This window comes from Macrotis lagotis, chromosome 6, assembly GCF_037893015.1.
Source record: "Macrotis lagotis isolate mMagLag1 chromosome 6, bilby.v1.9.chrom.fasta, whole genome shotgun sequence".
NCBI classification, from domain to species: domain Eukaryota; kingdom Metazoa; phylum Chordata; class Mammalia; order Peramelemorphia; family Peramelidae; genus Macrotis; species Macrotis lagotis.
The window spans coordinates 226,042,974-226,069,836 of NC_133663.1; the positions used below are offsets into that span (position 1 = coordinate 226,042,974).

Here is a 26,863-nt window from a genome sequence, read left to right on the forward strand (position 1 = left end):
TGAACCCGCAGCTGTAATTCCCTGAGCTTTCAGTGGCTTTCCTAGAACTGGCCCCGGCTCTGGCCCCAGCTAAACCGCACCCGGCCCCGGCCCCGGCCCCGGCCCCGGCCCCGGCCCCGGCCCCGGCCCCGGCCCCGGCTCTGGCGGGCGGGGAAGAAGCTGGAGCCTCCACCCTCTTCTGACCACAGCCCAGCCCACTTGCTCCCAGACCAGCTTAAGGTCCCCAAAGACCGGCTCCAGCGCTTTTCTCTGGGGACTGGGAGAGGCTCCGGAGGCGGGGAAAGATAAGGCCGGGTGTGGTTTAGCGGTCTGGAGCTTAGCCTGTGAGAGCTCCAGGTGGTGCAGGGGGTGGAGCCTCTGTGGACCCCTTAAACCGAAAATTGAAGTAGGAAGAGGAATAACCGGAAAAAGTGCAAAACATAAAGACATGCAGGAGCCTTGGGCAGAACCAAGGGGCGCCTTGAAAGATGCCGGCTTTCCATCTTCCATTTCCTAATTACAAGGACCCCACCCCTTAGTTGTTTGCTGTGCCTCTGGCACAGGCATCCTAGAACAACCAAACTGCTGAGTCACAGTGAGCTAAGGAATCTGGGTATCCTTGTTATAAATCCCGAGAACAGCTCTAGTTATCTGACAGTAAGCTTATCCTAGTTGGACCTGGGAAACTGCAGCTCATTCCCCCACCTAGCCTCCAGGTACATTCCTGCAGTGACCTCCTTCAGACAGTCTATCTCACTCGGCCCTGTAAGTACAGAATTACTGCCTAGCCAGCAGGGAAGGGGGGAAAAATTATCGAGCTTCACGACAGGCCTTGCCTGGCCAAAAGAGATATGTTGTCCTTTACTTGGTTCATCTAAGAAACCTCAGTAAGAGAATAAATAATATGTCTACTCAGGCTTGTGGGGGAGGCTGGGAGTGAGGATTTCCCTTGAGGATGAGGAAATGATGTCATTACCTGTGCTTAAAGAATTTTGAATTGGAATATAACCCGGGGATAATCCATGTGTGTTGTCTGGACTGGGTGCCTTTACAATTACCTTTCTATCTTCCCAGGGAAAGGTTAAAGTCAGATTTTCTTAGATTTCCTTTCCTGACTGAATACTATTTATTTTCACCTGCTTTGCTAAGGTTTAGGTTTTCTTCACCTCTGGGAAGGAAAAGGACTAAGTTCCTTCTCCCATATTTAATTTTTTTTTGGTTCTGACATTTTACATTGTCTTAAAAGTGAATAATGACTTTGTTTCCCTTTTTCTTTCTTCTTTCTCACTCCACCACAGCAAAAAATAAAAAAAATAAAAAAAGAAGATTAAAACAGCTCAAAATAAGAATTCTCTCTTCAGATTTAAGAATGGGAAACTCCAAGAAAATCACACTCACTGTTCTCAGTCAGGAGCAGAGCGAAGGTGTGGGTGCTCGAGTTCGGAGAAGCATTGGCAGGCCTGAGGTATATTGGGCGATGCTTATATTTCTTACCCTTGGGCTCTTATCCTTGTGAAAAAAAATATGAAGGTGGGAACACTTGCTGTGTCCCTGTGTCCCTGGACCACTATGCATTTGGAAGAGACTTACAACAGGAATGAAGGTTGGGACTTGGGGGTGTGGGAGAACCATATCTAGACAGAAAAACATTGGATAGAGCACCAGCCCTTGTAGTCAGGAGTTCAATTCCGGCCTCAGACTCTTAATAATTATGTAACTGCGTGGCCTTCGGCAAACCACGGCCCCATTGCCTTGCAAAAACCTAAGAAAAAAAAGAAATATATTCGTAAATCCCTCAATAAATATTTATTAAGCATACCTACTATACTGTACTAAGCTCAAGAAACGCAAATACCTGCCCCTGTTGTCAAGGAACTCACAGTCTCAACGAGAGAGGAAATATTCAAGTAATTATTTCCAAATATATTTTTGTGTTTGTGTCTGTGTGTGTGTGTGTGTGTGTGTGTGTATGAAAATGGGAGATAATCAACAGAGAGGGCACTACAATTAGGGTCAGTTGATAAAGGCTTTCTGCAACTGGACTTGAAGGAAGTCAAGTGGCAAAGATGAAGAGATATAGCCTTCCAGGCATAGAGATAGATAGCCAGGGGAAATGCCAGAGTTGCAAAGTTGGATTATAGAAGGTTGCAGATTTTGATTGAGTATAATGTGTAAGAAGATCCTAAAGGTAAAAATGGACCAGATTGTGGAGAACTTTAAATGCCAAACAGACGACTGATAGATCCTGAAAGTCATGGGATCATTGGAATTTATTGAATAGTAGTGATATAGTCAGACCTATAGTTTAGGAAAATCACTTTAGTAGTTGAGTGAACTATGAATTAGAGTGAGGAGAGACTGGAGGCAGGAAGAACAATTAGAAAACTATTTCATATCTTGGCCAGTATCAGATAGTTTTTATTACTGCCTTATAATATAGTTTAAGATCCAGTATTTCTGAACCTTCTTGCTTTACATTGTCTTAATAGTTTCTTTGAGATTCTTGACTTTTTATTCTTCCAAATGAATTTTGTTATTTTTTTTTTGATTCCATAAAATAGTTTTTAGGTAACTTAATTGGGATGGCTTTGCCTCTATAAAATAGTTTAGGTAATATTGTCATTTTTATTATGTTGGCCCTGCCTACCCATGAGCAATTAATATTTCTCCAGTTATTTAAATCTGATAGTATTGTATAAAAAGTTTTTTTTCATAATTTTATTTATATAGTTCCTGGGTTTGTTTTGGCAAGTGTACTCCCAGGTATTCTCTACTATCTGATGCTCTTTTAAATGAGTTATCTTTCACTATCTTTTCTTGCAAATAGTAAATAGTCCAGATGAGAGGGTGATATAAAGTGATAGCTGTGGGATTGTAGGGAAGTAAGGAAATGCTTACAAAAGATCTTGAGAAAATAGAAATGCAAGATTTGAGAACAGATTAGATATGTGGGGAATTCAAATGAAGAATTAAGGATGTCCCTAAAGTTTTTATTGGATAGAATTATTGGAAGGATGGTGGTAATAGTAAGGTGGGGAAGGGAGGGATATTTGAAGGTGAAATAATAAATTCTGCCTTGGGCATTTTTAACTTGAGATGCATCCTTGTACATCTAACTTGAAATGTCTAAAAAAATGATATGAGACTGGAGTTAAGATGAGAGACTAAGGTTTCATTTATAAGTCTGGGAATCATCTTTTTTAGAGATGATGATTGAACCAATGGGAGTGAATGAGATAATCTACTAAGATACTACAGAAAGAAAAGAAAAGAAAAGAAAAATTAAAATAGAACATTGTGGGATAGCCATGGTGAGTGGACATACCGTGGATGAAGAGGTCAACTGAAAAGTAGGAGAATCAGGAAAGAACAGTATCCTGAAAATTTAGAGAGGAGAATGAGAGGGGGGATTGAAAATGTCAAAGACTACAGATAGATCAAGAAGTATGGAAATTAAAAAAAATACCATTATATTTGGCACATAAGAGATTATAAGTAACTTTGGAGAAAACAAATTAAATTCAATGATAAGGTCAAAAGTCAGAGAGGTTTAACTGAGAAGGGAAATGCAGAAATATAAAGGACAGGATATAAGACTTAGGAGGCAGCTTAGACATACAAAGGAGTCAGGAAGACCTGATTTTAACTTCAGCATCAGTCACTTACTAGCTGTGTGACTCTGGCCAAGTCACATAATCTTATTTGTTTCTGCTTCTTCATCTGGAAAATGAACTAGAGAAAGAAATGGCAACCCTCTCCAATATCCTTACCCAAAGAAAACTCCAAATGGAATCATGAAGAGTTGTATACAAGTAAAAAACAGTGTAGAACATAGGTTATAGAGGAATATAGGACAATGATTCACAGGAAGAATTGGATCACATAAGGGTTTGAATATCTTTAGATAAGTAGTGAGTAGAGGGAGTGCACAGAAAAGGCCTCCAGTTTTCTCAGTGGTGAAGTATGAGATAAGGTTCTTAGCTAAGAGGGTGGGAGCAGGTGGTATCTTTGGAGGATTATGGGAGGATGAAAAGGTTTCAAATAGTTACAGTGGTGAGTGGGATAATGAATCAATTAAAGAGAAAATGCTTCATACTGATTAGTTTCTACATTCAGCCATGACTGTCATATAATTGTTTTAATAACAATAGCTGGCATGTATATAGTGTGCCAGTCACTACTACTCTTTATAATTATTATCTCATTTGAGTCTCACAACAACCTTAGGAGGTAGGTGCTGTTATTATTCCCATTTTACAGATAAGAAAACTGAGTTAAACAGTTTTAATGACTTACCCAGGGTCACATAAATGCTCAATAAATAAAATGTTTATTAAAAAATAATAGGGGTAGCTTAGTAAGGCAGATGATACTGGACCTGGAATCAAGAGAATCTGTGTTCAAATCTCACCTCAGACAGTTACTAACAGTGTGACCCTTTTGGTTTTCTTCGCAAAGACATTGGAGTGGTTTGCATTTTTTCCCCCAGCTCATTTTATAGATGAGGAAACTGAGGCAAACAGGGTCACACAGCTTGTAAGTATCTGAGACCAGATTTGAACATAGGCCTCCCTTACTCCAGGTCTAGGGACCTTTCTTCAGTACTACCTATCAGATTACAATTAACCAGAACATATTAATTTTGAAGAAACATGAATATATTTTTACTCATATTACATTTTGTCATCAAGAAGACACTGGATATACCTCCAGGATATGATTCTTTGGTTTTCTCTTTTTTGGCATAGTGTGATACTGAGGAAAGAACACTATTTGGTCTGAGTATATCTAGATTGGAATTACAACTGTTATATAGTACACAACTTGACCCTGGGCAAATCATTTCAGCTCTCAGGGTCTCAGTTTTCTCATCTCCAAAATGATTGCTTTAAACAAGTAAGTGCTACAATTTCTGCTTGCTTTACATTCCTTCATCCTCTGATGCTCAATCTGGGTCAAATTATTATGAGATACTCATAGTCAGGCCACTGGAGCCACAGGTGGTAGGGGAAAATAGTCTTTAGTTCCAAATATTCTTTATTTATAACTACTTGCCTCCTTTCCTTGGTCTAGAATTAAATTATAGCACCTGCTTCTTCTCTGACGTGCCTATCTTCAGCAACAGGAAAAATCCAGGAAGAAATGGGAATGAGCCTCTAACTGAAACTGATTTAAATTGCTCTCACCAAAAGACAAGTTCCTTCTTTTCCAAAGCATTATTTTTGAAGCCTGAGACTCACGAAATGATGGGAAACTAAAAACATTCTGTTACAAGATTATTTGTTGAGTACCTACTATGTGTAAAGACCTATTTGATTTCTTTTGACTGATTTTAGCAAATTGTCATTTTTTCATTCTAATATGTTAATGTTCTGAGGAATGCTAGCTGTTGACCATATTGTGAACCCCATCTTTCTCAGAGATCAATCAACTAATCAGTGAGCATTTATTAAATACAAACTCTGAAATGGACATTGCATTAGGTGTTGGACATACAAGTATACAGAAGGAAACAATTTCTACATGCAAGCTGACACTTGGTCATATCTCTATATACTTGTATTTGGCAGTTAAAAATGAGGAGCTCTTCTGTAGAAATATTATTCTCACATGGCTCAAAAGCTTTAAAAGATGAGAAGTTGAGAACATTATAAAGGAAAGTACCTAGAGAGTAAGGAAGATACTAGTGATTTATATTATGTTAAATTCTGAAATTTAGCATCTTTTAGCATCTTCCTTAATTGATCGTCCCATAACACTTGTTAACTGCCTACAGTCTATTAAGAAGCCAGAAGTGGCACTGTTGTGTAGTAGACTCTTGGGTGTAGCATGAAGATGGGATTCTCTTCACATGGTCATTCCCCTCTTCCTTCTTCAGTCAGTCAGAGCAGTAACCAGGCAGTCTATCAGCAGTTCTTCATTCAAGTGAAGATATGGTTGACTTCATGGCCAGTAGGAAGGGTGTGTTGAATTTGTGATTAGTTAGGGTGGAATGGATGTGTGACTAATAGTTCTTTACAAAACAGCAAACTTTCTCTGGTTTTTTTTTGGGGGGTGAGGAAGGACGTATTTCTAGCTTTTCTGCTCCACTTAGCGATGATGATGATGATGATGATGATGATAATTTATATGGTACCCATCATATGTGGGAAATCTTTGGAGTACTTTACAAATATCTCCCTTGATCCCCAACAACTAACAACCCTGTGAAGTAAAGTGCTATAATTATCCCCATTTTAAGCTGAGGAAGCTGAGGCAGTCAGAGGTTAAATGTCTTGCCCATTGTCACACAGCAAGTACAAGGTCAGCTTTAAACTCAGGTTTTCCTGAATCCAGGTCCGACACTAGCCTCTGAAATACCTAGCTGCCACTAAACTCCTGATCTTGGTGATAAGTGATATCTTTGTTCAATTTAAGCTATTTGATAGCCTGACAGCAGGCAATGAATAGTAGTAATTCCTTCTCTACTCTTATCTCATCTTTCCAACAATTTTGTAAATGCAATTTGGAGTGTAATACTGAGTCATTGATAAGATGAGAATGACTCCCAAGCTGTAATGACCTGACATATAGATCTTTTCTCTTTTTCAGTAATTTAACTGGAATATGAGACAGTAATGAATGGTTCACTTCACTGCATTTATCTTGACTGATCTGGATTAATGAAACTTTCTGATGGTATCTCTAATAACCTTTTTTTTTTTTTTTTAGTTAAGAAATCTGGACCCGTTTTTGCTATTAGATGAATTTAAAGTGGCTAAACCAGCAGGATTTCCTGATCATCCACACCGAGGTTTTGAAACAGTGAGTACAATGGTTCTATAGTCAGAGTGCATGTCTCAAAATTGCATCTTCAGATAAACTATAATTATTACTTCCATATAAAAAAACGCTAAAAAATACAGACCAAAAATTAATCAGCAACTTGATTACAGACAAGTATTTGTGGTATTTGGAAATAGTAAATCAATTTGAAGTAAATAATATTTAAATGTAGATTTTTACCATGTGTTGGGCATAATTTTGAATTTGTATAGCTGGAAACATTCATAATTTAAAATGTGAATTGCTTTCTTGAAAACAAGAAATGAGAATAACTTCCTAGAATAAAATCAAAGGAAAAAAAACCAAGGTACATTAAAATGTGACTAAATTCACTTTACATGGAACATTTAAATCATTGTTTATATATATATATATATTATGTTTAAAGGAATATTTTAAAGTAAAAAATTTTACATTTAATAAATCTTCTATTTCACAGAAAGGATGTTGAACAGTAGGCATAAAGTGAAAAAATAGAATATATACTATTTTCTCATCTCCATCATGCTCATCTGGATGAATTTTTAAATCTAGATACAGAATCCGGAGGTTTTGCCGAACAAAGAATTTTTAAATAAGGCCAATGAGAAAAAATGATCAATAGATATGGCAGGACCAACAGATTTTTAAACAGTACATACTTTTCATAATGTCTATTCTCAGTAGTTTCTATGAACTCTTCTTATTTTATGAATTTTTTTGCTTCTTAGATCTTTATAATTAATTATAATTATATTCCCCTCACTCAGGGGGGGGGATGTAAATGAATTAATATTACTCACAAATGATAAGAAATATTCATACATGGCTTTAGTTATAAGATCTTGTTAGAATCTTTTTATATTGCTATTGTTTGTTAGCGTTTCACATGTGGAATCCAAGGAGAAAAAAATCATAACCACCTCTCTGTGGTTTGACCTCAACTCCTTACTTGAGAGAATAATCCAGAACCATTCTCTTGGCATATGTTATGTAGTTGGATCATGTTATAGATAAGACCTGACTCTAGTTGGTTTGGCAATTTAGGTTTGAGATTTGAATAAAATGAGATTCTGATGGTTAATAAGAGGAAGCTATAGCCCAGAAAAAATACAGCCATGGTGCAGGTAGATACAGCCCTATTCATTTCCATATAGAAATGTCTCTAGTCATCAAGGTATGGCGATTCACATGGAACTATGACAGTTGCCAAATCTGAAAAGCACCTGGGTCCTGGGCACCTAGTCCACCACATTAAAGAGTTGAGGATTAACTGAAACAATGGGAGGGGCTTTTTCAGGTTTTTGTAGTTCACCATAAACTTTCACATACTAGTTACCTGCTCTATTATCCATACGGGGTTGTTGTAAGAAAATTTGGTATAATGAAATACTCCTAGTTTCACCACTATTGTTCATCTCCACTCTAAGATATTATTTGGTTCTAATTATACTAGATGACTTGAGTAACAGCAAGGATTTCTATTTGTCTTCTTCCCACAATAGCTAATATAGAAACTACAGTTCATAATGTACTTTCTCACAATAAAGTTATCTTTTTTAGCCACCACCACTATGATCCACAACTGTAATTGTATCTAAGATCATCTATGATGACCCTAACCTAAGGAGAACCTCAGCATAGACCTAAGAGATTCTTTTTCAGACTATATCAAGTTTAGATACTTAGTGTTGGATGGCTCAGAACTTCCAAATGCTAGGAAGTTTATGGCTTGTGTTAGGTTTGGGTAGATTTAAAATCTCCTTACTGGACCAATCCATAATGCAAATTTACTAGCATTCCAAAGATTGATGATCAAGTGCTTCTTTATCAGTATTCTCTTTCAGGAACCTCACCCAAAGCTCCTTTTAGGCCTGGAAGTCATCATCCCCCACTCACTTATCTGATCATCCAGTCACCTCATGTCCCATCAGTACATTGTCCATCCCACTCTTTGACCATAATATGAATATGGTGCTCCTGCAATTCTAGACTTCCTTCCTGTAAAAAAGTTGTAGGCCAGGCCTACCTCAAGGTTATTAGTTGGATCAGGTTCCAGGTTAGGACAAAATGAGACACTTGTGGATCATCAAATAATTAACAAAAAGGGATTACATTAGCTGTAGCACTGTAAGGCTATTCAGCTAGGATATAAGTATAACAATGATGCAGATAAACACAGCTTTTCTCATCTTCATCATGCAGAATGTGGTGATTGCCATAGTAATGAAACAATTGTCAATTATGAGGGGAACTGACTCTTCTGTGGGCTGATCTTTTTTTTATAACTTTTAATCTAAAGGCAACTTCTTTACCCTTTGTGGGGAAAATAATCCAGTCTTATATGTATTCAGACAGTCTAGTAGGTGCTGTTCAAACTATAACATATTTACTGTAAATATTGATTAGTCTTTGTTTTTTGTTTTCACATGAAAACTAACTGAAAATATTTACCCCTTTCTCACCAATAATATTATAGATAAAGTGGCCATCTGGATGCAGAAATCTTTATAGCACCTTGTACTGTAGATAAAAGTCTTGATAGTGCCTTGCAAGCTAATCTTGGGTAAATCATTAATGTTCACCTTCAACCAATTATTGTTCTCAAAGATCACCTCTTGGAACCCTTGAAAAGGAGGAACTATATGAAAAACCTGTCAAAAATGGTATTTTAAAAATATTTATTTATTATATATTTATAATCTACTTTCTTCCATCCCACTTTCACTGAACAGCAAAAAAACCACAATAATTTTATAAAAGCCCTCTTCATAAATATGCACAATCCAACACAACAAATTTCCACTTTGACCAGACTGTAAAATTTATGTCTCTGTCTCCATTTTAATCTTGTTGCCTTTCTGGCAGAAGGGGAGGATGCATTTCATCTTTAGTCTCCTAGACTTGTTATTACGTTAATTAGGATTCTAAACATTTCCAGAATTGTTTCTCTTCTATAATGTTATTGTCATATAAATTGTTCTCTAAGTTTTCCTCAATTTCTTTTGGATCAGTTCCTGTCTTCCCTGTTTACTCCAAAACAACCCACATCATTGTTTCCTAGGACAAATCTTTTAATTAGATTTATATGGCATATATTTTGTATAATATATATATTTATATGACATAATTGATTTCCCCAGTGGAGGACAGTCCATTAGTTGCCAATTTTTAGTTACTATGAAAAGTTACTATAAATATATCACCAATTTGGATCCTTTCGCTCTTTCATTAATCTCTTTGGGATGTATTACTTATAGAGCTGGATTAAAGGATATGAAGAATTTAGTAAATTTTGTGACAGTTCTTTTTTTAATTTTTAAAGTTCATCTACTTGTTTATTTATTCTTATTGTGTAAAAATGATTTTTATACATTATTAAAATATTCTTGTTTAACAGTAAGCATAATACCCCCAAAAATATACCCTTATGAGTGATAAAAGTAAAGAGAGAAAAATTACAATTACAATTATTATTATTAATAATAATAATAATAATAATAATAATGATGATGATGATGATGATGTGTGGCCAGGTGGCACAATGGACGGAGCACCAGCCCTGGAGCCAAGAGCACCTAAGCCCAAATCCAGTCCCAGACACCCACCAATCATCCAGCTGTGTGACCCGGGACAAGTCACCCCAACCCCATTGCTCTGCAACCCCCCCCAAAATAAGACCCAAAATAAAATAAAATAGTAATATTAATAATAGTAGGGGGCAGCCTGGTGGTGGACAGAGCACTGGCCCTGGAGCCAGGATCACCCAGGTCCAAATCCTGCCTCAGACACCCAACAATCACCCAGCTGTGCAGCCCCGGGCAAGCCACCCAGCCCCATTTGCCCTGCAATCCCCTCCCCCCAGAATAATAATAATAAAAAAATGTGTTTCAGTCTGTGTTCCAACACCTCCATCTCTGTCACGGGTGGATCACATTCTTTATGATAAGTCCATTATAATACCTACTTCCATATTTTTCCACCATTGCCATTGCTGATTGCAACTCTCTCCATTTGTACTTTTCCACTAATATACTATATTTTCTCTGTCCTTTCCCTCTGTCTCTGCTGTAGGGTAGCTGAGTGGCACAGCAGACAGATCCCTGACCCTGGGGCCAAGAGGCCCTGAGTCCACATACCATTCCTTGGGCCCAGCATCCACCCGACCCTATGGTCCCAGATAGACCATCCAATCCCAGCTCCTTGCAAGAAGCAAAAATGTGTTATATCTGACCACTCTCCCCTCCACGGTCCATCCTCTCCTCCATCACACATCCCCCCCCTTTCCCCCACCCCCCTTCTTTCCTTCTTACTCCAGATGTCTATACCCCATTGAGTATATATGTTGTTTCCTCTCCTAGCCACCTCTGATGAGAGCAGAGTCCCTCATTCCCCCTTGCCTTCCACCCTTCTATATCATTGCAATAGCTCCTTGTAATAAAGAAAATCTTATTATATGAAATATCTTAGCCTATTCCACCTCTCCTTTTCCTTTCTCCTATTACATTTCCCTTTTAGCCATTGACTCCATTTTTGCATCACATTTTTTTCTTCAAATTCAGCTCTCTCCTGTGCTTCATCTATAAAAGCTCCTTCTACCTTCTCTATTAAATGAGAAGGTTCATATGAGTATTATCAGTATCATTTTTCTATGCAGGAATACATGCAGTTCATCATCATTAAGTCCCTCATATTTTCCCCTTCTCCTCCACTCTCTATGCTTTACCTGAATCCTGTATTTGAAGATCAAACCTTCTGTTCAGCTCTGGCCATTCCAACAGGAACATTTGAAATTCCTCTGGTTCATTGAAAGTCCACCTTTTGCCCTGGAAGAAGACATTCAGTTTTGCTGGGTAGTTGATTCTCAGTTGCATTCCAAGTTCTTTTGCCTTCCAGAATATTATATTACAAGCCCTATGAGCTTTTAATGTAGTTGCTGCTAAGTCCTGTGTGATCCTGACTGCAGTTCCACAATATTTGAATTGTGTCCTTCTGGCTGCTTGTAATATTTTCTCTTTGACTTTGGAGTTCTGGAACTTGGCTATAATATTCCTGGGGGTTGTTTTTTTTGGATGTCTTTCTCAGGGAGATCGGTGGATTCTCTCAATTTCTATATTGCCCTGTGCTTCTAAGATATCATTTTCTTTGAAAATGATGTCAAGGCTCTTTTCCTGTTCATGACTTTCAGGTATTCCAATAATTTTTAGATTATCTTTTCTAAACCTGTTTTCCATATCAGTTGTTTTTTCAATGAGATGTTTCACATTTTCTTCTAATTTTTCATTCTTTTGGTTTTGAAGTATTGTTTTCTGATTTCTTGTAAAATCAGTAGCCTCCCTCAGTTCCATTCTTTGTCTGAATGATTTGTTTTCCTCAGAGAGCTTTCTTATCTCTTTTTCCATCTGGCCAATTCTGCCTTTTGAAGAATTTTTAATCTCAATAACTTTTTAAACTGTTTTATCCATTTGACCTATGTTGGTTTTAACATGTTATTTTCTTCAGCATATTTTTGGATCTCCTAGACTAAGCTGCTGGATTCATTTTCATTTTTCTCTCATTTCTTTTCCCAATTTTGCTTCTATCTCCCTCACTTGATTTTTCAAAGTCTTTTTCAAGCTCTGTCATAGCCTGAGCCCAATTTCTGTTTTTCTTGGAGTCTTTAGATGCAGGAGCTCATACTTTCTCATCTTCAGATTGGGTGTTTTGATCCTTGTTGGGATCATAGGCAAAGTATTTTTCAATAGTGTTCCTCTTTTTTCTCTGTTTACTCATTTCTCCAGCCTGTGCCTGGTTTTGGGGTGCTTCCTGAGCTTTTGAGTATTATTGGGACACTCCACCCCCACCAATGATCTCCATGTGTGAGGCTCTGTCTTCCTGCCAGGTCTGTGAATAACCACAAGTGCACCCCTCTACCATGGGGCTGAGGTGGGGGGGCTGCTGTTCTATGGGGGGGCCTAGACTACAATCAGGATCTGAATGTGGTCAGAGCTCCATAGTCCACTTCCAGGGACAGAGGACAGAACTGGGCAGTCTCTCTCCACTTCCCTCCCTAGGTTCAGCACTCATGCCCTGGGGGCTCCTGCTTACTGGCTCCTGCTTCCTGTTCCTGGACCTGGGCTGCTGTGGCCACTGCTTACTGAGTGCCCTGAGGGCTGGGTTTCATGTACTCGCTCTGGCAGAGGTCCCCCTGCTGATCCCCCAAGTTGTTTCCAGTGCTCCCTGAGTGTAGGTCAGGAAACTGTCCCTGCTTGAGCCGGCTTCCAGTGCCCAGCGCTGCTCCTGGGAGGCTGAAATTCCTTTGCTCTGGTGGGCTGCAACTCTAACCCTGTGGAGCAGTGCCTTTCTGCTCTTTTCCAGGTTACCTTGGGCTGGAGAACTGCCTCACTGGGTCCCTCTGTGGATTATGTCTCTCAAAAATTTAATTAGAGTCCTTAGTTTATAAGTTTTGAGAGAGAGCACCTAAGAGACGATCCTTTCCTGTCACCATCTTGGGCCCCCCCCCCCCAATAGTTCTAAATTGCTTTTCAGAATGACTGAATAAAGTTTATAGATTGATCAATAGTACAAGTAATGGTACTTTTACTATAGAAAAAAAATTAAGAAAAATAAGAAATCATCTTTGGGACCACTGCTTTCTGGATAGCTACCATACCATTGCCCCAGTCTGGATATAGATGTGTGTTCATTGAATATCTCACTTATCACAAATCAGTTAGGAAGAATATCCTTTACTTAAAACTCCTTTGGACAAAAAAGATTGTCACATTAAGAATTCATTTGAAGAGATATTTACTGTTAAATCAAGGAATTGTAATGAGTTAGAGAAAACCACTAGGCAGCAGCAGTTTGGTGCAATGAACATTGAACTTAGTTCATTGAAATCAGAGAATTCTCAAACCAATTGCTTTGGTGAGTAGTCTTAACTTAGTAGAAGTGAGTACAGGTACAGTGAGAAGAGAATTATCTCTGGTGTCAGATATTAGGCATTCAAATCCTTACTCTAATACTACTTGTGTATTTTTTAAATTAAATTTTAATTTATTTTAAAATTAATTTTTCTTTTTCTTTTTTGTCAAACACCCTTCCTTCCTGCCTTTCCCCCCCTCTCTCTTGGACATCTCCTTTTCCCTCCTCCCATTGAAAAGGAAAGAAAAACAAAATCCCTATTACAAACATGTATAATCAAGCAAAACACTTGGCCATGACCAAAAGAAGTCTCATCTGCATTTCTTAAGCCTTCATTGTTCTGACAAGAGACAGGTAACATGTTTTATCTTGAGTCCTTTCAAATCATCATTCTAAATGAGTTCTTTCAAATCATCATTTTCAAAAGTTGTAGGTCTCTACAATAATATCCTTATTGAATTGCTCCCCTGATTCTGCTCATTTTATTTGTATCACCTGACTGTCAAATTTGACTCCTTCCTTCCCTTCCTTGTCATAACTAATCTGTCACCAAGTGCTGTCAACTCTTCTTTCACAGTGGGTAATATCTCTTGAATATGTTCCTTCTATTCCCACTATTAGTAACCTACTTCATTTCCTTATTAATTCAGACTTAAACTATGAGCCCCCCAACTGGTTTCATTGTATTCCCTTCATTTTATATGATATCACCATATTAATCTTCATGAAAAATTACTTTGTTCATATCAGTCCTCTTCTCAAAAGCAAACAGGAAAACAGGCAAACAAACCAAAAACATTCATGGCTTCTCATTATTTGCTCAATAAAATCTAGACTCTTTAGTCTGACATTCATCTACATCAGGGGTAGGGAACCTTTTATCTGCCAGGAGCCATTTGGATATTTATAACATCATTCATTGGCTGTACAAAATTATCAACTTAAAAATTCACCTGTTATATTTGGTTAAAGTTTTAGTTAATTGACCCTGAAAAAAAAAGCTCCTAGATTTATTGAAATTTTGAGTCCCTCTTGGGGTTACTGTGGCAGTGCCATACCAAATGATTTCTTGGGCCATGGGCTGGATGTCCTGTTCCCCCCAATTTACAATCTGACTCTATCTACCTTTTTTCCTAATAATACCCTAAACAGATTCTATACTGCAGTTAAAGTGTCCTCAGTGACTCCAGAACATTCTACATTTTTAGCATCCTTTCATTCTTGAAGTTCTGCCCACACGGGACTTCCCTTCAGGACCCAGTTAGCTCAAGAACTTTAGTAGTATCTTATTATATATAGCATAAAATGCAAACTACTTTGGTTGGAATTTAAGACTAGATTGGGTTACTGGCTGTTCCTTGACCTTACTTGATCTCTTGCTTCCGTGTCCTTTCACAGACTGTTCTTAATGTACCTCAGTCTTCCCTGATCCCCTTTAGTTTTTCTTGTGTTCTTCTTCAAATGATTATGTGAAATCACATCCTTGACATCACTTCTTCTTCAAGATTGAAGAAAAAAAATCACTCATGGCGGCTAGGTGGCACAGTGGACAGAGCACTGGCCCTGGAGTCAGGAGTACCTGAGTTCCAATTCGACCTCAGACATTTAATATTTTCCTAGCTGTGTGGCCTTGGGTAAGCCACTTAACCCCATTTGCCTTGCAAAAACCTAAAAAAAAAAAGATTGAAAGACAATTAATTGCTCTTCTATATTTACACATTCATTGTATTCTCCCCATACAAAGGTAAACTCCCTGAGGACAGAGACTGTTATTTCTTGTCTTTGTAACACTGTAATCCAGCAGAATATTTTGGGCATAATAAACACTAAGTGAATTTATAGCTTGAACTGGGTTCTCTTAACGGTGATTTAAGATTATTTCTTCTCTCTTCTAACAAGAAGCAACTAGATAGTGCAATGTCTAGACTACTGGACCTGGAGTGAGAAAGAATTGCATTCAAATCCAGACTTGAACGTTTACTACCCTTAAAACCCTGGGCAAGGCATTTAGTCTCCATCTACCTTTAGGACCTACCTCCTAGAGTTTCAGTAAGGTTTAAATGAAATAATATTTATAAATCTCTTAGCATAGTGCCCGAGATATTGGAGGCACTCAATAAAAGCTTCCTCCTGTCTTTTTTCTGAACTTTAATAGCATATTCAATTTAATACCATATTCAACAGTTTTTTATTTATTTTATTTTGTTTTGTTTTTTATTTTTAAAATGTCTATTTATTTTCTCAACTACATACAATGATAGTTTTCAACATTCATTTTTTGTAAGATTTTTTGAGTTCCACATTTTTCTCCTGTTCCCTCTTACCTATCCCTTCTCCTTGACAGCAAGTAATAGGTTATTCATGTATCTATGTTTAACAAATTTCCATATCAATCATGTTGTGATAGAAGAATCATAACAAAAGGGAAAAAAACATGAGAAGTAAAAAAAAAGCATAAAGTAATTTTCTAAATTGAAAATAGTATATTTTAATCTGCATTTAGACTCCATAGTTTTTCCTCTGGTTGTGGATGGTATTTTCCTTCAGAAGACTTTTAGAATTGTCTTTGATCATTGTACTGCTGAAAAGAGCTAAGCTGATCATCACACAAAGTTATAGCACCTACAGTCTTAACAGGATTTGCATTAATTATGTGCTGTCTCCTACAATATTTATATTTTTAAACTATAATGTTTTTATTGTTAATTAAATAGCAAATGTTCAATAAACACCAAAATTCTTATTACTGAGATAAGGACTCACTATTTGATAAGAGCTATTGGAAAAATTAGACAACAATAGATAGGAAAGAAATCAGATTTAGTCTACTACCTCATACCTCACAGGAGAATGGCTCTTATTCTTATAAATCTGAATCACCTTGCTTTTTTGTAAATGAGACATTTATCTAAGAAACTTGTAATAATTTTTCTCAGCTAAATGTTTACCTTTTAATTTTAGTCCTATTGGATTTGTTTGTTTAGAATGTTTTTAGTTTTATCAAATTGAAATGACCTCTCTTATTTTCTGTTATTCTTTTGATCCCTTGCATGATCATGAATTTTTCTTCTCTCCATAGATTTGAAATGTAATTTCTTCCTTTTTCTTCTAATTTTTCATGTGATCTTTTACATCTAGGTCTATATCCATTAGGAATATATCTGTGTGTGAGGTATTGAGGTAGTGATCTAAATCTTTACTTGTTTTACCTCTCAAAGAAGATTAAAAGTTTCCTGAGGAGCAAGGACTATACTCCATATTCTTTGCATCATCCATAAGGCCTAGAATAGTATCCTCCACAATAAAAATTTCTTACTGAGGGTTTCAAATGGGGTGGGGGGCTCTACAGTGTCCTGTGAGCACATTGTAAAGGGTACTCCTATTCAGAAGGGATTGGCCCAAATCTCTTCTGAAGTCTTTTGACTCTGACAATCTCTGAATCTATAAAATGAGCATGAATTATCATTTTAAGTTATAGTTCACATTCATCTTTAAAACATTTTGTGAAGTAGGACCCTTAAGGGAACTGTGAATATTACCATATATTGCTTTCCCTACCCCCATCTTTCCTGATCATGGTTAGGTAGGAACTAAGATGAGGCTAAATGATTGGTCTGTGAATAAGAATTTTCATACACATAAAAAATTGAAAATATAACTGTCTTGCACTAGTGAAGATATAGCAGTGGGTAATTCAAAAGCTGTTTTTATTGGACCTCATTCCATATTCCTCTGCTTCCCTGACTTGTTTAATTCATAGCACGAGGCAGTGGGGTCTTAGTTTCCTGTGAGTGTGGATAATATGTGTACAGATAATAAAAAGGCGACTGTCTAAACCAGTGACATGTGGTAAGGTCCAAGCACAAACAGTATCAGAATCATATTTCGCACTGTATGAGCCTTATAGAGGTAGCACAGCACACTCAAGCACACCCCAGTTAGTGAGGCAGATATACTGACTGGACGATCCTGGATGATCAAGATCAGCAATACTAAATATCTTATGCATTTATGTGAAATACATCTTCTAGCCAATAGAAAATGAATATATACAATAAAAGGGTCTACAAATGTTACATTGGTGACAGAGAAATAGAAACAGGCATGAGCCACTTTTTGAGGGATTATTGTGTAATCTGAGGTGAGACACAGTTTTCCTCTGCCTCACATATTTGCATATTTACTAAAATATGCAAATTCAGCTGTTTTAGTCTATGAAAATCACTGGAATCATATTACACATTATACATCACATATTACATATATAACAATATACAAATTACATATATAACAGATCAGTGAGCAAGTATTAATATTTATTTTATTTCATTATTCTTATCTTTTTACTTTTCATGCTATTAGGGGAAACTCTGCCTTCTCTGCCTTCCCTGACCCCCGGTCCCAGGTCTAAGCCTCAGGTCATCAAATCATAATTTTGTGGAATCAAAAGGGGCTTTAGAAATAATCTAATCTAAACTTTTCATTTTAAAAAGTAACTGGAGCCCAAAGACTTACCTGACGTGTTATATGAGATATAATACTTAATTTACCCAAAGTCACAATGACAAAGCCAAAATTAGAACCCTGTCCTACTGATTTAAATCTAACATCTTTCTATTATGCCATACTATCCAATTCATAAGAACATAGATATAGATATAGCCTTAAGGGTTCATGCAATCATCATCTCTATGAAATTCCTAGAAATATATCCTCTCTATGTAACCACAAAGGCAAGAGAGAATTAGAGAAAACCTTTCAGGTCTGGACTTAAATTTCAAATCACAATTAATTTCTTCTGAGGTAGAGAAATTTCTAAAGCACTTCATGCATAACTATACCTATAATAAATATTATTTGGTGACAATGAATTTTCTTTATGTAATACCCTGAGGATTAAATTAGGAAAAAAAAACTGAATCCTCCTTGAATTATTCTACTAAATTAATGGTTATCATTGTCTAGTGCAAACTTCATCCTCTCCTCTCCAGTTCTTAAATTATGAGAGTCAAGATCAAATCAATTCATGTCAATATACTAGCTAATGCTCTTCCCCATCCCTATCAAGTTCCAGAACAAAAAGTTTCTCCCTGCCTATTTCTCCACTCTGGAGTCCACTGCTGGAGTCTCTGGGAGAGACTGTAGTCTCTGCCCTTTAAATTTAAGTTCCTTCAGGGCAGGAGACTCTTTGAGTTTTGTATTGGAATGCTCAGACCTTAGCACAGTTAAGCTTAAACATAAAAAGGACTTTAACTAAGCTATTTTATCCTTTTTCCATTTTATTTTATTCATTCATTCATAATTAGCACACTTTGTTTGGGGTACTTTTTAAACAATTGAATAATGTCCCTTAGTGGTTATCCTATTTGAACATCTGAAATCTAAAATGTATGTGTGTGTATATGTTTACACACACTCATAGGGGCAGCTAGGTGGGACAGTGGATAGATCACTGACCTTGGAGTCAGGAAGACCAGAGTTCAAATCTGATCTCAGACAGCTGACATTAACTAACTGTGTGACTCTGGGCAAGTTACTTAACTTTGACTGCCTCGCATTCAGAGCCATCTCCAGTCGTCCTGATTCATATCTGGCCACTGGACCTAGACGGTTCTGAAGGAGAGAGTGAGTCTGATGACTTAGCACAGCCTCTCTCACTCAAATTCAATTCACCTGCTTGTCATGACATCACCTCCCCGATATCATGATCTTCTTCAAGAATGAAGGACAAACATTGCACATAACCATATATATATGTAGCTAAATTCATAATTCTTTAAATATGTACTTATTATGAGTAATACTTAACAGACTCAAATTTACTTTGTAGCATTAGTCAAAAGCATTTTAAGCACTTAATATATATGTTGTCTATGTATTTGTTCCATTTGTTTATGGAAAGGAATAGGAGTCAGGGTGAGAAGGCATTTGAACTGAAAAACAGTGATGGAAAAGATTATATTTAAACTTGTTTCTATAATGATGTTGTTTTGTCTTCTAAATATGTAATACACCTATTATTATAGTACTCAGCCTGGGTAGGAGCTGTGACATTTATATATCTAGTTGAAAGTTTAAGACTTGAAAGAGTAGTATTGTGTGTCTTCCTCTTTTGAGTCAGCATTGCATGCAAAGTTTGCTGGGATTAAATAAATAAATATGATTGTAGTTTTCCTACCAGGCACACCCTTGAGAACAACCTAACTTTGTTCTGAGAAAAATTAATAAACAAATATGTTAAAACTTGTACTAAGAAGCTGAAAACTAGTATGTAAAGAGTAAGATCAGTAGTAAAAAGTATTTAAGACACAATACCCACCCATAATACTATTTTGGCTCAAATAACCCAAGTATTTTAAGTTAAAGGGTGACTGTTAGATATACCCATTTTCCTTCCATCTAAGGAACAATATTAATTAATTTCTTTCTCTGTAGTTACTTAATATCCTCTTCTTAAACTTCCCTCTCTCTCACAATGAAATGTCCAAGTCCATTCCATTGGTAGTTTTTTTGGTCTAAAAAGGAAGGATGGTTGTTGTCAGATTTTCCAAATCTACTTTGTCAAAAGTCAAGACTTTTGTAGTCTTGGTAAAGAAATCCAGATATTGAATATGACTAGAAATAGGTCTTGATGTATTTATTCCACTTTTTACCATTTCTGCATCTTGAAAAAAGCCCTACTGGGATGGAGTGTTCAACTGATTATCAGACATGCTAAATACACATACCTTCCTCCAGCTATGCCTGCTGGTCTAGGAAATGACTAATTTCACAGGGAACCAGGCTTGCCCACCCAACCTCTTGAATGTATCCTCTATTTTCGGGCAATTCTATACTAATTAAAATGAATAAATACTATTTTTCAAATCTAACAGTTGAGCAATACACATTACTAATTAATAGTTAATATCCAAGAAATGAGGATACTTTGGATTAGTGAAATGGACAATATTTGGGGGTTACTTTCCCTTCATTGGTTCATGAAACTGGTTTTGTTTTAAAATATTTTGATAATTGTATTTCGATTTAGTTAGTTCTCTTTGTAACCCTTATGTATTCTATTTCATGCATTAAAAACATTATTCTGAGAAGGGGTCCATAAGTTTCAATACACACACACACACACACACACACACACACACACACACACACACAGTTTAAAAATTTCTGAAATAGAGGATCTCTAAGATTTCTTGAAGCTCTAAAAATCCTGTGAAATTACATACTCCACATCTCTGAATCCTGTTAATATAATGAAAATATTAATTGTGTTCCATTGGGTAAATTAGTTACTGATTCCTAGTTATCTGACTCCTCAGACTATTACAAATTGATTTAAGAGTTGCATTGGTGAGTTACTAATGGCAGTCTGTTGGTATACTTATTTCTTATTTCTTTAAAATTCCAAATTTCTAAAATTGCATTTTTGCCTCAGACCACAAATATAAATGAACACAAGGATGATAGCACACAACTTCATAAACTAAGATTTTAATTTTACAATATTCAAAACATGAAGTTCCCATGGAATACCTGCTTTTTCAAAGGGAAAGTCAACTAATAGGTATCCCTGAACTTTCTCAGCCTTGCTCACATGAAGTAAGCATTATTTCATAACTTTGGGTTGTGTCATTTACCTCTAATTTGTCTGTTTTGAACTAAGTGGTAAAAGTATGGTGGGTGCTGTCTTAGAACCAATCATTAGGCAATTACCAGTGAATGGGTTTATTTAAAAATTTATCAAACTAATGTCAGAGGACATTTGGGCTATATTTCATTTGAATCAGCAGAGGGCACTCTTAAGCAGGAATAAATTCAAAAGGCCTGTCAATCAATATTTTATAAATTAAAAACGTACATTTCGCATTTAGAGTTCTGCAAAATTAAAGTAGAGCCAACATTACTTCAAACTATCTGCTATCTAACAACAATCTAATAATATGATATTATGTAATGTAATACAATATCACATAATATAAAATACATTATAATATACTCTTATAATTGTTATAATCTAATATGGAAGTTGATTCAAATAGAGATGTATTGTGGAAGGAACATTGACTCCAAAGAAAGAACAGGTTCTCACATCTTAGAGGCAGTGGAGACAGAGTTGGAAAACCTGAATTCATATCTACTCATAGATATTAGCCCTATAACTAAGCAAATTGCTTAATCACTATCTGCCTCGGTTTCCTCATCTGTAAAAAGTGAATAATAATACTTATTATATGTCCAAGATTATTGTGAAGATCAAATGAAATAATATTTGTAAAAGAGCTTTGCTATATAAATGTCAGCTACCATCATAATCATCATTATTATTACTTTACGATATTGGATGATTTGCCTCATTTCCCTGGTCTCAGTTCACTCTTCTGAAAATTGAAGGGTTTATGCTAGATTATCTATTCTAACTTTGCCTTATAATTTTGGGATTCTAGATGACCTCCTAACACTGGGTCTGTGATCCTAAGATTTACAGTTTATATGTCTAAACACAACAATCACTTGTAAAACTTTATATTGGTTGGATACAAAAATACTGAAGTAATTTGGGGACTGGGAAGGAAGAAGTCCTAGTGCTAAGTCCTAGTCCTAAGAGAGTTTTAAGTGAACTGGTCTAGATGAAAGAAATCTTGTAAAGGCCCTACATAGGGGGGAGAATCAAAAGATGAAATCAGGACCCCCAGGACATTATTATTATAGCTATAAGGAAGTAGGTTATAGTAAAGTTTAAGAGAGAGAAGCAAGTTGGAAAGAAGGAAGTGAAGGTAATTCAAAATATGAGTCATTTAAGTTGTCCACCTTATAGCTCATGGTCAAGAATTTTAAAGAGAGAGGAAATCCTAGCCACTTAACCCCATTTGCCTTGCAAAAAAAAAATTAAAAAAAGAGAGGAAATCAAGAGACATTTAAAACTTCAAGCATGGGGATGAAGCAGTATGTGAAGCAGCAAGAACATTGGCCATTGAATCAAATGTGAAGTTCAATCCAGTTCCATGACCTGTGTGACCTTGGACTAGTCACCTTTCCATGAACTGAGAAGGTTAGACTAGATAATCTCCAAGGACACTTAAAACTCTAAATTTTTGCCATTTTGTCTAGATTTCATTGGCATAAAGAACTCTTCAGATGTTTGTTCTTTGTTCTCAAAGAAGACCATGATGTCAGGGTGGTGATGCTTTGCCAAGTCATCAGCCTCACTTTCTCCTCCAGAATCATCTGGGTTCAGTGGCTAGATATGAATCAGGACATCTGAAAATGATCCAGGATGTGAGGCAAGCAAGGTTAAATGACTTGCCCAAAGTCAAACAGCTAGTATCAAGTGTCTGGGGTCAAATTTGAACTCAGATCCTCAGATCCTCCTGACTCCAGGGTTCTATCCACTACACTTCCTCACTGCCCAACTCCTCATGAGTTATTCCATCTAGAAAAGCAGATTAGTGTTTTCTCTTATTTTATGGTTTTAAAATCCTTAGGCAATGATTTGTTCAGGGTCCCATAGAAATTAAGTGTCAGAAGAATGATTTGAACCTCTAGCTTTCTGATTTGGGGACCAGCTCTCTATCTCACCACATTGCTTTTATGATTCTTTTAGTGACCTAACAATGATGCTTGAGAAAGAAATTTCCAGCTTCTAGTTATTCTTACAGCTCCACGATGGAGACAAAGAGACTAGGTCATATGCAATGGCTAAAGGACAACTCATTGTTAAGACCAGCTGCAACAACAGGATAATGGTAGTACCATGAAAGGAACTAAATTAGCATTTGCAGAAATGCTACAGTATTTATGCCAGGAGAAAATACTCTTCTCATTTCCCTTTTTTTGTTCTTCTCTATCAATCAATGCCTTTGTCCTCCTCACCTACACACATGAGTCCTATTTAGACCCTTTTGTGAGTATCACCATTATCCTGTTGTTGCAGCTGGTCTTAACAATAAGAGTAGTTGGTATTTTTTAAATAGTATTTTAAGGTTTTCAAAATACTTTCCATTCATTTATCTCATTTATTCCTTTAGCCAATTGTACTTGACCTATTCTTTTGTTTCCCCTTGTGGTCTCCCAATTGGCAAATCTGAGTGGCTAATATTCATTTAGCACCTGCAGCTATAGCTGCTTCCATATTTAGGGATCCGTGCCAGTATTTGTAACTGTTCGTGAATGCTGCCCAGCCTGAGGACTCTGACTAGTAATGGTCAAGGGAGCCAGTTACTTAGTGAAGAATATTTAGTGTGGCATAATTACAGTTCACTTTAATCCTCATATTCATAAATGTGCATGCTCTATATAACCTACATCAAATTGCTTACCATCTTAAGAAAGGGTGAGGGGAGAAAATCTGTAACTCAAAATTTTATTTAAAAATGAATGTTAATTAACTTTATGTGTAATTAACAAAAATAAAATACTGTTTGAAACAAATAAAAAAGTACACATGTATGTACTACCAGAAAATTGCACTGACAATTTATTTGATAATAAATTCAATTAGCTACTTTTAGTAAAGACACCACAGTGTCACATGGAAGCAAATTTCAAATGCAAGGGATGAAACTTTCAGACTTTGATGAAGAAAGGCAAATGCAGTTGTGTCAGTAAATATTTAACAACTGTCTCTCTGGGGAAAATGTACACAGGATATACTTTTTAGTTTAATCTGCATTATTAATATTTTCTTTGTCAGTTTTTAAAGTCTAGACAATCAAAGCAAAAGTCAAATCCTGATTTATAGCTTTGCATATTTCCCAGAGGAGGGATTTGAACCTATCTTTCTGATTGGGGGCCAGCTGTCTATCTCTCCACATTGCTTTTATGATCCTTTCAGACTTACACTGAAAATTTAATAATCGGTTCCAAGTCAAGGAGATTCCAGAACATCCTTGTATGCCTTCTTCATTTCTCATTTAACAACCAGCCCAAGCATATCCAACCTCAGCTCCTCAGTCCCCAGTTCTCTCGAGATCATCAGGACTTGTTCCCCATCTGTGAACATTCACTAGCCTTACTGTGTGTATTTTGAAAGATTTTACATTTAGAGATTGTGAAGCATCAAGAAAGTTTAATGGGCTGAACAGTCCTTGAGTAACAAATGAAAAGACTCTGAGAAGGTCAGGGGTGGTAGATAGATTGCTAACATTTTTTATGCTAAGTATATGATACAGGATTGGTCATATAGCAAGGATGATAGGCAACAGATGGATTCCCAGACTTGGAGACTAGAGTCCATAGCAACATGAATAGTTGACCAAAAGACTGGAAACTCAGCTGAGCCAATGATCTGGTATTCTGGACAGAAATGGAAATATGGAGGATAATATCAGTTTTAATGTTTGTTTGATCTGGAGTCTCAATCTCCTGGGTGAAGAAGGATCCTAGTAGAAAGGAATAGAAAGAAGATAGTCACCTATTTTAGCATTTTAGATAGTGAGGAGAACTATGCCTTTTTACTCATTTTAGGGTCCATGAGAGGGCAAGTGGCAGTTTTGACTAAATATCCTATTGCTATAATGTAAATATATTCCTACTCCCCCTAAATCTCAGTAGAGTTAATTTTGATTATAAACAGAAATTATTATATCTAAGAAGCTATATTATTGATGTTCATCAAAGGCAGATCAACTTGGGCCAAGAATAGAAGTCAATCATTAAAGAATTCTTGGATGTCATCAAATATAAGAGAAAATAGTTTGGGGTTTTTTAGAGGTAAATGTGGTTAAGTGACTTGCCCAGGGTCACACAACTAGTAAGGGTGTGAGACTACATTTGAACTCAGGTCCTCTTGAAGCCAGTGTTCTATCCACCATGTTGTCTATATGCCTCAAGGAATAAATATTCAATTCACATTAAAATCATAAAATAGGCCACTTGACATGACCTCAGAGTCAGAGAAACCTGAATTCAAGTTCTATTTCTGACTCATGTTAGTTTTATAATTATGCATAAGTCATTCCTCAGTCCTCTGGGGCTAATTTACTAAAAAGTGGCAGAGATGATGTTGGGTTTGCATTGGTAGAGGAAGTTCTAATATGAATGGAATCATAGGTCCATGTCCTATCCCATCTTCTCCCCTAAATCGAATCAAGTCTTTCTTTATTAATAAATTATGTCCAAATTAATAAATTTGTCCAAATTTTAAGTAAAAAGTGCCATCCTTGCTACCTATACAGGTGTATTCTCCAAAATAATGGATCTCAAGACTTATTCTCAAATAAATCAGTGATATCATCAATATGAATTACAATCATGCCTGCCCATCTTGCTTTTGATGCTTATCCTTGTCCTCCCATAAATTCATCTCACATCGGATCTACCCAACATGTTCTTGGTGTTGCAAGGATGCCACTGGAACATGGGTCCTGCCCATCTATTATCCCCAATTTTCATCTTATGACATTCCATCTACTTTATTTTCTCATCTGTTTCTTTGATGGCAGGAATTCTTTATCCAAGACTATGATTCACACAGTGTAAATTTATTAAAATGGAATTAGGAAGTAGGAAAGCTATATTTCAGTAGAATATTTATATAATTGTAGTTTATAGGAGATCAAGATTTTCTTTTTTTTCTTTTTTTATACTTAATCTTTTTTTTTTTGCAAGGCAGTGGGGTTAAGTGGCTTGCCCAAGACCACAAGGCTAGGTAATTATTAAGTGTCTGAGGCCAGATTTGAACCCAGGTACTCCTGACTCCAGGGCCAGTGCTTTATCCACTGCGCCACCTAGCTGCCCCAAGATTTTCAAGTTATAATTAAGTCCCTATTACTTGGAACGGGTTTGTCCCTTCAGGCCCTGACCCTTCTTAGGTAATACTCATCCCATGCTCAAAGAGGGTAAACTAGGTTGCAACTGAGGTGAGATGGTCGTCTTCACCCAAATTATGATTTATGCCTTAACAAATATCTTTCCTGGGAAGTTTGGAAGGTTAACAAGTTTCATATGAGATAACTGGTCATTGCACTTGAGACAAGAGTGATAGACCTCAATAGATTCAGGACAAGTTAGAGACAGGATCTCCTTTGTCTCTGTCTCTCTTCTGAATACTCTGGATGTCTCCAATAGACATTAGAAGCATAATCTGATATGTAATCTAATGATGCAGTTGAAGGAGGAAGACACCCCCCTTTCCCTGCCTTGTTTTGAAAATGCAATTGTAAGAGCAGATTTTTTA

The 26,863-nt window shown here is 36.6% G+C and overlaps 1 protein-coding gene across 2 annotated transcripts in view; it reads left to right on the forward strand.

The window, feature by feature from the left end:
• The first annotated feature begins 345 nt into the window (after window positions 1-345).
• Window positions 346-26,863, forward strand: part of PIR (pirin) — a 112,078-nt gene continuing 85,560 nt past the window's right edge. The window contains exons 1-3 of one of the 2 annotated variants that reach the window (XM_074192404.1): window positions 346-744; window positions 1,278-1,444; window positions 6,691-6,783. In XM_074192404.1, coding sequence (XP_074048505.1) covers window positions 1,349-1,444; window positions 6,691-6,783 — 189 coding nt within the window. In that variant the 5' untranslated portion in view covers window positions 346-744; window positions 1,278-1,348. The remainder of the gene's footprint in view (window positions 745-1,277; window positions 1,445-6,690; window positions 6,784-26,863) is intronic. The other variant, XM_074192403.1, reaches the window with a different exon arrangement.